This window comes from Phoca vitulina, unplaced genomic scaffold (assembly GCF_004348235.1).
Source record: "Phoca vitulina isolate PV1807 unplaced genomic scaffold, GSC_HSeal_1.0 scaffold3, whole genome shotgun sequence".
NCBI classification, from domain to species: Eukaryota; Metazoa; Chordata; class Mammalia; order Carnivora; family Phocidae; genus Phoca; species Phoca vitulina.
Genome location: NW_022589706.1, coordinates 61,679,014 through 61,691,212, shown reverse-complemented (window position 1 = coordinate 61,691,212; position 12,199 = coordinate 61,679,014). Strand labels below are relative to the sequence as shown.

At 36.3% G+C, this 12,199-nt stretch overlaps 1 protein-coding gene across 5 annotated transcripts in view; it reads right to left on the bottom strand.

Annotated features, from left to right (window-relative positions):
* COPS4 (COP9 signalosome subunit 4) overlaps nucleotides 1-12,199 on the bottom strand; it is a 40,012-nt gene that overhangs the window by 14,348 nt on the left and 13,465 nt on the right. For 4 of the 5 annotated variants that reach the window (XM_032400684.1, XM_032400688.1, XM_032400686.1 and 1 more), the window contains 6 exons: nucleotides 10,104-10,183; nucleotides 7,862-8,013; nucleotides 7,200-7,303; nucleotides 2,610-2,763; nucleotides 2,297-2,447; nucleotides 754-924 (listed from right to left, as the gene is read on the bottom strand). In XM_032400684.1, the coding sequence (XP_032256575.1) occupies nucleotides 754-924; nucleotides 2,297-2,447; nucleotides 2,610-2,763; nucleotides 7,200-7,303; nucleotides 7,862-8,013; nucleotides 10,104-10,183 (812 nt within the window). The remainder of the gene's footprint in view (nucleotides 1-753; nucleotides 925-2,296; nucleotides 2,448-2,609; nucleotides 2,764-7,199; nucleotides 7,304-7,861; nucleotides 8,014-10,103; nucleotides 10,184-12,199) is intronic. The other variant, XM_032400687.1, reaches the window with a different exon arrangement.

Sequence of the window (12,199 nt, the reverse complement as noted above, 5' to 3'; positions counted from 1 at the left end):
ATGTTATAAACAAGCAACTATTAAAAACTTTTCTGGAAAAGGTAGCCTGACAAAACAAATACATCCCTTAACTAGGAAACATGACACCAAGTTCTATTCTTACTGGCAATACTTTCACCCTGAATAACCTTAAGCAAGCTACTGTGCCAAATTTTACTCTATCTAAAATAGGACTGGATAATTATACTGTTAAAAACTGATGCTTAAAATTAATTAAGGTACTTATCAAAGGGTTTGAGTTTTTTAAAAACCAGGCACTAGGGGCGCCTGGGTGGCTCAGTTGTTAAGCATCTGCCTTAGGCTCAGGTCATGATCCCAGGGTCCTGGGATCGAGCCCTGCATTGGGCTCCCTGCTCAGCAGGAAGCCGACTTCTCTCTCTCCCACTCCCCCTGCTTGTGTTTCCTCTCTCGCTGTCTCTCTGTCAAATAAATAAATAAAATCTTTAAAAATAAATAAATAATAAATAAAAATTAAAAAATAAAAACCAGGCACTATTAACATAGGCTGTAATTCTGCCCTTACAATTCCCAAAAATGCATTATTCTACAATACACTTTCCAATAGGGCTATTTTTATAATTCAAACCCTATCTGTATATAATACTCATTTTCAGTCAATATAATATTCCTTTTTGGTCAAGTGTTATATAAAAATATTATAGGAAGATACCAAGATGCTTCAAATTTAACACACTTTCCACTAGTGTGTACCTAAATATTCACTCCCACAAATTTTTAAGACATGATCATTACCATCAGCTGTAGTTGCTTTTTGGTGAGGCATCAACATGGCAGCAAATTCTTGAAGTTGATTTCCTCTGATGATCCTGTCTAAGTACATTTTCTCTAGGATCCCATAAGCAGCAAGTTGCTGGCACCTTTCATCCTTAAAAAGAGTAGCTAGCATCCGAGAACGCTGCTGTCCTAAGGGAAACAAATGAGCATCAAATATTCTCACAATCTATTTCTCCAATAAGAAACTATGTTAATGACTCAATTTTTGCCTACTAAGATATAGTCAATTGTCCTGATTTGTAGCAGTTATGTTCTACAAAGTTGCTGCCCACACTGAATTAGTGAATACTCAATTGCTCATCCAAAAAGAATGAGTGGTATGTACTGACATATAAAGATTGCCAATATACAGGTAGGAAAAAAGCAGGTTACAAAAGTATGTGTATCATGATACCGTTGATAAAAAAAGAGAACACACACAGAACTTTTACACTGAAGGAATTCCAAGTAACCAGTAAAAGTTCTTTAGAAGTGGAAGCAGTACCATTTTATGTATTGCCTTTTCAGTAACAAAAATAAAATAAGTAAGAGCACTGCTTCAGGGGCGCCTGGGTGGCTCAGTCATTGGGCGTCTGCCTTCGGCTCAGGTCATGATCCCACGGTCCTGGGATTGAGCCCCGCATCAGGCTCCCTACACCGCGGAGAGCTTGTTTCTCCCTCCCCCCACTCTCCCTGCTGTGTTCCCTCTCTCGCTGTGTCTCTCTCTGTCAAATAAATAAATAAAAAACCTTTAAAAAAGATCACTGCTTCATAAAGAATGAAATGTGTAGTGTGAACATGTCATTAGGCTCTCAACTAAATACAGATCAATAAACATTCTAAAAACGATTTAGAAAAGCCATGGTTTAGAATTATCAGCATTTTTTCTCAATGCCTTTTCTGCTTTATAAGTTGAGTGATTTACATACTATAATTTAGTAAAAAAGAAGAATAGTTTATTTTTCTTATTTATCAAAAAAAAAGATAAATGTGAGATCTAAAACTAAGGCTCGAAGGTTAAAGAAAATCCCCAAAGCACTACATTATTATTAATCTCTAGATTTTAATTTTTATTTCCTTCTATATAATTCTCACTTAATTTCGTTATTCATTTTTAAGAGATATATTAGGCAAACTAAACTTCATATTATCTCTCTTAATTACTCCTAACACATGTGGGTAACAGACTGATACATGCATATTTAAAAATAGTTCCTTGCGGGGCGCCTGCGTGGCTCAGTTGGTTAAGCGTCTGCCTTCGGCTCAGGACATGATCTCAGGGTCCTGCGATTGAGCCCCCCATCAGGCTCCCTGCTCCGCGGAGAGCCTGCTTCTCCCTCTCCCTCTGCCTGCCGCTCTGCCTACTTGTGCTCTCTATCTCTCTGTCAAATAAATAAAATCTTAAAAATAAAAAATAAATAAATAAAAATAAAATAGTTCCTTGCTAAATCCTCTAGCAGTAATGAACCTGAAATTATTAAGCAAACATAACTGTTCATGAAAGCACAAATTACATGTTTACCTGCTGATGCCAAGATGGTACAGTGCAAAGCATGTTTTAAGGCCTCTAGTCTTTCACTTTCGTGCACTATTGTCTTGTAAGAGAGCTCATTGTACCTTTGTGCAGCTTCAATGAATTTTCTTCTATAATCAAGAACACGTGCATAGCATACCTATAGGGGGAAATTTTTCAATTAGGGGAAAAAATTAAAAATCAAAGCAAAAAATAAAAGATAATTTCTAATATATAACATCATTTATCAGATGTTCTGGAGAATCTTAGTGTAGTAGGATTCTTCAATACAAAATTAATCCCAAATCAACTCATCTGTTACCTTATAATGTATCTGTAACTGTTCATTGGTGGATTCATTCTGAAGCAATGATGCTCGATTTATGTAAGCCTCTGCCTGGACTGGGTCATCATCTTCCAGATACAGCCTAGCAATCTTCAGGTAAGTTTCCAGCTTATAATCTACATTGTACTGCCTAGGATGTAACAGATAAACACAGAATGACTAAGTATATTATCAAGAAAATTTTTAGGAGTTGGAGAAAATACATTTTTTTCATTATATATTTTGTTAATATAAGAGAATCAAATTTTTACTGCATTGGAGAAAATGTAAAAAATATTTCCAAATAAATTATATTGAATTTTTATTATTTTTATCATGATTGTTCCATTGTATTTTAGCTTCTTTCAATCCTCGGATAATCTCACAAGTCAAAGAACTTAAAAGAAAAAATGCCCAGTTGAGAGGTGTATCATATACTGCTGTTGGGGCTATAATATGAGTAAACCATCATGGAAAACAATTTGGCAATATATTTTCCAATGACCCTTTGAATCCTTTAAAATACATATATTCCTTAACTACTACATTTTACTTCTAGAAAATAAATCCCAAGAAAATAATCAGGGATGTGCACACATACATACAAGGAATATTCATTTGTAAAGTTACTCATAAACATCTTAACAGGAAAAAACTGGGAATCACCTATTATGATACTTATAATAAACTAAATTGTGGTACATAAAAGATGGTAGAATAATATACAGTTTTTATAATCATTACTATATAATAGTCATGTATTTTTACTAAGTAAAAAAACAGGATAAAACAGCATGTAAGACACTATTAAGATGTATTTCTATACATACATATGAAGATAGTAATAGCAATTATCTCTAGGTGTTGAGAGTACAGATGGTTTTCATTTTCTTCATCTCAGTGACCACATTTTATGCAAGAAATGTACAACTGAACACCTCACATAATTCAAAACTCAGAAAATTCAAGATTAATCCTTACAGAAAAATTAATCTTTTTTATTACCAGCAAAAGTGATGCCACCATGTGGCAAGAACAGAGTTTACAGTTTACATGGCCCAAGTTCTGAAATTCTTTACTTTTTAAATTTTTTTATACTAATTTGAATTTTTTCATACTAATTTGAATTTTTTCCACAAGTCATATATTACTAGCATTTTGTACTCTACTATTTCCATTCACAACTCAAATTTACATTAACTGCTATAAATAGCACTATACTTTTTTGAATTTTCCAATTTTATGCCATCTACTAAATTTAAAATTACTGTAATTATCAGAATGAATCCTTGTTTAAAGAAACAAATTCTCAATCGTTTATCCAGATTCTACTTTTAATCACTTTTAGGTTAATTTGTTTAGAAAACTGCTAAATTTTCAGTTCTCTGATATCCTCACAGATACAGATAATGCTACAGGACATTCAAAATGATAATTACTGTCACTACAAAGAACAATATCTAATTTTATATTTATTTCAACTGCCAGTGAAAGTAAATCAATTGCCCGGTACTACGAAGAAAATACTCCACACAGAATGAGACCAAAGCAAATAAGAAAGCCCAGACTTTTCAAACTATCAAAGAAAAAAAAAAAAACAAATGAACAGGAACGCTTGGAAAGCAAAATTCAACATCCACATAATGAAGCCTTTCTCATAAACTGGCTGCTTTTTCAAGGAGCAGAACTGTCTAATAATTTCATAATAAGCAATGCACAAAAAGCAAGATGCCTGAACTAGTGTCTGCCTTATCATTCATCACAAATATTAATGAAGACAAAAAAAGAATTCCTCATTTACCTGGTAAAAGAGTAGAAAAGCAGCTGAAATTTTTTTAAGTCATTCACAGTTGGTATTTTTATACTTGTCAATTGAAAGGGGAAGCGTATTTAAAAAACATAACCAATAATCTCATATCTGCCCTCCTTGTACAATGTACTTGGGAGGAATGCTTCATAAAGAACTAGAGACGTTTTTAAAAATACTTATCAAAAGGTAAGATTAATTGAATAAAAGTTATAAATTATCACCTTAATTCTTTCTAATTGTTTCTCCCTCTCACTTAGTCTAGCATCCCAAACCCAACAACCCATTGAACCCACTGTGACCTCTACACCACTGAACTCATTACATTGTTACTGTCTTTTTCCCCTTAAAGGCCTCACTTCACCCCTTACCTAGTTTAACCCCTATGGTCAATCACTGTTAATTATTGAATATGCACTCATCTACCTTGTCCATCTCTTGCTGTCACACTTGTTGGGCAACATCGTAACTGTGATTAAACCTAAGTTTGCCTACTCCTTTCCTGCACCCATGTAGCTGAACTCTGATGGAGAAAAACACCTAACCAATCTGAATGATCTCATTTCAATCACTAAATCTTCAGATGAGCCCTTATTGCTGCCAAGTATATTCCTAGTTTACTCACTCTCCTAAAGAATTTTTTCTCCTATTTTTGTCTTCCCTCAACTTCAACACTCCCACCCCCATCCACATCTCCAGCTGATGAACGATTCTGACCTCACTAAGAATACTGAAGCCATCAAAGAGTACTTGCGCAAACTCCCCCAGCACATGGCTAATACAGCACCCGCATACTCTGTATTGCTGGCTGTTACTGTAGATTACTGGGGGCTATTCTGCCCATCGGGGAACATGTGGCAATGTCTACAGACATTTTGATTGTCACATATAGGGGCAATGATGCTACTGGCATCTAATGACAGAGGTCTGGGATGCTGCTAAGCATCTTGCAATACACAGGACAACCCCAACAAAAAAGAATTAGTCCATCTAAAATGCGAACAGTGCTGGGGTTGAGAAACTCAGTCACAGATGAATTATCTATGCTTCTATCTAAAGCCTATCCCTCCACTAGTTTCCTTCCCCTCTGTCTACTCCTGCCAGAATCCTCTCTCTTACTCCCCCGTATCAAATTTTTGCTTTCCGAAAAATCATAAAAGAAAAAATAATCTCTGCTGCTTCTACCCCATTTCTCTGCTCCCTTTTGTGAAAACCTCTGCAAAGAGTTGCCCATACATACCATCTCCAATTCTTCTCTTCCCATTCCAATCACGCTTTTTCATTCTTACTATTTCACCAAAACAGCTTTTGTCAAGTGTCTCAATGACCTCCACATTACTAACTCCAATGGCTAACCGTCATTCCTCATCTTACTTGTCCTAGCAACACCAGAGCTGATCACTTGCTCCTTGATACGTTTTCCTCATTTGGCTTTTAGGCCACCACACTCCACATTCTTCTGGTTTTCTTCTTACCTAAATACTTCTTACTTCCTCTTGCCCCTGACCTCTTAATGCTGAGTGCTCCAGGAATCATACTCAGTCCTCTTCTCTATATTTCCTCCCGTGGGGATCTCACTGATATAATGGCTTTAAATTCCATCTATATAGAGATGCCTGAGTGGCTCAGTTGGTTAAGCGTCTGCCTTCGGCTCAGGTCATGATCCCAGGGTCCTGGGATCGAGCACTGCATAGGGCTCCCTACTCCGCGGGGAGCCTGCTTCTCCCTCTGCCTGCCGCTCCCCCTGCTTGTGTGTGCTCTCTCTCTCTCTCTCTCACAAATAAATTAATAAAATCTTAAAAAAAAACTTAAAAAAAAATAAATTCCATCTATATATCAATGACTCCCAAATGTAGCCCAGATCTCTCTCCTAAACTACAGACTAATATATTCAACTCCCTACTAGATACTTCCACTTGGTTATCACATGTCCAAAATGGAACTCTTGATCTTCACTCAAAACCTCTTCTTTACTACTCAGTAGATGGCAACTCCATCTTTCCAGTTGTTCAGACCAAAACCAGGATTTATCTTGGCCCTTTTTCTCATACTCCATATCTAAGCTACCAGAAAATCCTTAGCTCTACCTTAAAAACATACCCAGAATCCAACATTTCTCACAATCTCCATCTTCTCTGCAGTAGTACATAAGCCTCTTAACTCATATCCTTACTTCTATCATTACTTGCCTACAATTATTCTCAACCCAGTAGGCAGAATGATTTTCTAAAATATAAGTCAGATCATGTCACTCTTCCATACAAAATCCTCCAATGGCTCCCCTTCATTTCACTTAGAGAAAAGCCAAAGGCCTTACAATGACTTACAAGAACCTACATAATCCAGTCCTCAGTACTCTCTGATCTCAGCCCCCCACCTTTCCTTGGCTCACTCCATTCCAACCACACTGGTATCCTTGATCTTCTGAGAACACTCCAGGCATGCTCCTGTCTTAGCACCTTTACATTAGCCATCCTCTCTAAGAGGATCTCCTAAGAGTCTTCCCTCAGCTCATAGCCATTCCCTTACTTTCTTCAAGTGTCTGAGAAGTTGTATCTGGACCACCCTACCACTCCAATCACCCTATTTAATGATACAACCTGTTCTCCACTTTCCCTTTACTTTTCTCTATAGCACTTATCCCCTTCTAACATACTGCAAAATTTTTGTATTTATTAAATTGTTTATGATATTTCTTTCATTAGAATGAGAAAAAACATAAGTGAACAATGATAAATATCCTATATACATCTCCATCCAATATCCACTATTTACTATACTTTTGTCCTGTTTCCAAAGGAATTCCCACCAACACTTGGGCTGCATTTCTCCAATCTTCTTCTTTCTCATATATGGATGCAAGATGCTGTCTTATTGAAGCAACCTGGAATAGTAGGTAGACATGTTAAATTATTTCAACTGACATTAGTGACTAAAATAAATGGAGGCTAAATTAATCTACTGTGATAATGCTTTCACTCAACATATTAAGCTGACAAGTAAATAGTACTAGTTTAACTAGACCACCCCAATTTTTTTTTAATGAATTTTGCATTCACAGAATATCAAAATATTGAACTGAAATAACATATTTCTGCAATGTGGATTATGGCAATAATTTAAATATTAAATTTTACTTTTATGTTAACTGTATATATAATGCTAGCATTTTCCTATGATTTTAGCCTTATTAACAATTTTTCTGATTCTTAAAAATTGTCTAAAGAGTAATATTTGGTTTGTAAATCAAACTGTAATATCCAAGCAAATGTCAGCTGGAGTTACAACATCCTAATATTTAGTTTTACATTGTAACATGCTGTTTGGCACACTGTTTTGTCAAAAATAAAACTGGATGATCATCTCCTTTAAAAATGTCATAGTATCTCTCAAAATAACTGCTGCTATCTCATGTTCAAATATCACTGCTCTAGATTTTTACCTGCTCCTCAAATGAAATGACTCTAGGCTGGATCTTTTCCAAGGTGAAATGATAGATTTCTTTGGCTGTGCTATCAGGCAGGTTAGGGAGATGTGTACAGAAATCAGTCAGCAACTGTCGAGAGATCACGAGACTGACATTCTCATTCACCACTTGTCAAAAAAAAATAAGAGATAAGAAAACATGAGTAATTTATAAATTTTCATTAAGCAATCAATTTTTACCTAAAATTAACATTAAGAACAATATAGATTAGTACAACCTTCACTGCATTATTCAGGGACTTCCATACCCATATCATCTTATATTACAGAATCAGTTTTCCTTATGCTGAATTATTTGATTACATAATGACTACACTAAAACAGTAAAAATCCCATAATTTTCCTAAGAAACAGAAATGGCTGGGGAAAAGTTTCGTTTTACATTTGAGAATTTTATATTATTCCTTCTCTTCCTTATTGTTCTATAAAGGGAAGGCACAGAAACACCTATATTTTTATGTATGTACTTATATACCACCTGGTGACAAAAAGGAGTTAAAGAAGAAACAGATAATTTTCATGAAATTTAAATAAAGCAAGTAGTGACAGTTACCGCCACTTGTATTTTCCCAATAAAAACAACAAATAAGAACTGAAGTCAGCACTAGATGTACAGACCTATTTAATGACATAATTCATAAACATGTATGAGTTTTTATTACTGTATGTGATAAAGGATGAGAGCTCTGAAGCCTCGCTGCTTCCACCACTCCCGATCAGATGCCCTCCAACGTTTCTGTTTGCTCCTTTGAACAATGTGGCTAAGGCTGCTGAGAAGCTTAAATGCATTATACATAGAGCACTTTAAACAACATGGGGCACAAAGCACTCAACAAATGTTCATTATTATTATCACTATTATTATATTTTAAAACATGCATCGTGCTTGTGACCACTGCTCAGATAAATTAAGTCTGAAATCAGCAGTTACTGGGAAAATAAATGATTGTTCAAAAACAGTTCAGCTGATGTAAATGATTTTCAGTAGACTGCTTTTCATTGGTTCACTGGATTCAAAGTTTATATAAAGATCAAAGTTTAAAGATCAAAATCACTATTCTTGGGGCGCCTGGGTGGCTCAGTCGTTAAGCGTCTGCCTTCGGCTCAGGTCATGATCCCAGGGTCTTGGGATCGAGCCCCGCATCGGGCTCCCTGCTCCGCGGGAAGCCTGCTTCTCCTTCTCCCACCCGCCCCGCTTGTGTTCCCTCTCTCGCTGTGTCTCTCTCTGTCAAATAAATAAATAAAATCTTAAAAAAAAAAATCACTATTCTTTTGCTACTACAATGCAATATTCTCAATAAAACCATTCCTAACAGTTTTTCTGAAGCGACGGCCAGTTCAACACACATTGCAGGCCCCAATTTTTTGAGGCAGTAATTTATGGCAACCTGTAACAAGCTTGTAATCAGTTTGTGATATATTAATCATAATTCATTTGATACAGCTGAGAAAACACTTTCATTACAAGTGTCATTAGGCACTTACGACTGTTAGAAATTCCTACATAAACTAGCACTTCTCATGAGAATGTGTGTGAAAGCACGCTGTACACTGTAAAGCACTCTCAAGTGTCCTTAATATTGTTAACTCAGTATCAATTCCAGCCTGAATTTTGAGTCATTTTCAAAATAACTGGATATGTTTGAAGTCAGGGAGTAGGTGAGAATGTCTTGAAGAATGGAAATGTCTAGTTCCCATTCAAATGGAATGTTCTTAACGTTAATAACGGTCAACACCTATATAGCGCTTATTATATGCCGGGTACTATTCAAAGCACTTTACTTGGTGTATCAACTCATTTAACCTCCCAACATTTCTACAGGGTAGCTATTACATCCCCATTGTATAGACAAGGAAATGGAGGCACAAAGGAATTAACTTATCCAAGAACACACAACTAATAAAACAACAGACCAGACTGAATCTAGACTATTTTCCTTATCATTATGCTACACTGTCTTTCATCCGTTACTGTATCAATTACTGTAGAAAACCTTAATTGGTAATGTAACTCTGAAGACAACTTACTGAAAAATTATCGAGTAGTAAAGCTTAAATTCTAAAATGAATTTCAATGTATATTTAAATTTAATCTCAATGAAAATTATATTGATAACTTGACATAAAACAAGCTTGAGCAAGCTTTGAAGTCCTAACTCAATAATACAAGGCAAACATGGAATCTTCATTCCACTTACTTGCTTCCACAAAAGCTTTCAAAGCTTCTAGTTGTTCTGCCCCAGATAACTGAATGGCTTTTTCCAGGATCTGACGATACCTAAAACAACACCAAATAAAAATAATGTTCGGAGAACACCATACTCTAATGCTAACTTTGATGTTTATTCATTTCTATTTATCCTGGTTTCTTTCATAGTGCTCTAGTTTGTGGTTTTCTTTATAGTACACCACAGATTTTTCTGTTGTTTTAAGTTCCTAGTCCATCGTAAGAAACACTAAATCTGTAATTCTAAGGTGTCACTTCTAGTTTTCTTTACATTATACCACAATTTTTTTTTTTTTTTTTTTTTACGTTTTCAAGCCCAGGAGCACCTGGCTGGCTTAGTTGATAGAGTATGAGACTCTTGATCTAAGGGATTGTGAGTTCAAGCCCCACAGTGGGCATAGAGCTTACTTCGAAAAGGAAAAAAAAAGTTCTCAAGCCCATCACAAGAAAACGAATCTGTAACTCTAAGTTACTGGATCTAAAGTGCCACTTTTTCTTGAAAAAGTTTTAGTTTTAAATTTAAACTAAAAAGTCAACTTTTGGGGTGCCTGAGTGGCTCAGTCGGTTGGGCATATGACTTGATTTCAGCGCAGGTTGTGATCTTGGGGTTGTGGGATCGAGCCCCCCCCCCCCCGCCACGGCTCCATGCTCAGCACGAAGTCCACTTGGAATTCTCTCTCTCCCTCTGTCCCTCCCGACACTTGGGTGCAGGCATGTGCACATGCTCTCTCTCTCTCTAATAAATAAATGAATGTTAAAAAAAAAAGTCTCTTATGCTTTGCCTTTCTCTCTTTAAAAATAAATAAGTCAACTTTCTTTCAAATGCCTTAAAAAATAAGTTATATTTCCTTCAATTGTGTATTACACAGACACACAAGAATGTTATTTGAGGTGACCCAGAACCTCCTCTTGTGGGCCTAATGAAACTAGGGTCACCAACACTAGGATAGTGTTGATGAGGCAGTGAAACCAAGTATTAGGGACTGAATGTCTTAGTGTGTACAAAACAAACTCCACCAAGCCAAATGCACTGACAGAACACATCTTATGCTATCAGACAGTGCCTATATATTCTTTATTTGCAATCACTTCTAATAACTATTCTGCCTAATATTCATGACCACATAAGATTCAAATCAGCACTCTAAAAAGGATGGGAGAGAGGCGTCTGGGTGGCTCTGTTGGTTAATTGTCTGCCTTAGGCTCAGGTCATGATCTCAGGATCCTGGGATGGAGCCCCCAATTTGGGAATCCCTGCTCAGCAGGAAGTCTGCTTCTCCCTCTCCTTCTGCCCCTCCCCCCCCACTCGTGCGCTTGCTCACGCTCTCTCTCTCAAATAAATAAAAATGTTAAAAAAAAAAAAAAGATGGGGGAAATGCTAAAAACAGGAACAATGACAATTATTAGGCAATGGCAAATTCATTCCTAAAATATAAACTCTAGGAAGACAAGGATTTTTGTTTGTTTTGTTGACTGCTATACACACAATGCCTAAAGCAGCATATCACAAGCATTCAAATATTTAACGGTATTGGTAAATAATAATACAGTATTTTATTTCTTAAACTGAGTGGTGGGTACACAAGTATTATACTATTTTTTATCCCTTCTGTCTTAATAGTAATATTTATTAGAAGCATTAGTTAATGCATTTTACAAACCTAATAGTATCAATTATTCAGAACGTCATCCAGAATATAGTCAAGAAATAAAAATATACAAATAGGAAAATATATATATACAAATAGGGCCCAAACTCATTCAAATTTATAATTTGTATTTTGTAGGGCACACCCTCAAGCTACCATTCAACACTTACTGATTCTCAACCCATACAGTATTCTCTGAACCCTGGTTATATGATTTCTCAAAAACATGATGAATCAAATTGACTTGTAAGAAAGATAAACTGACAGGGCGCCTGGGTGGCTCAGTTGGGGGCGCCTGGGTGGCTCAGTTGGTTGGGCGACTGCCTTCGGCTCAGGTCATGATCCTGGAGTCCCTGGATCGAGTCCCGCATCGGGCTCCCTGCTCAGCGGGGAGTCTGCTTTTCCCTCTGACCCTCCC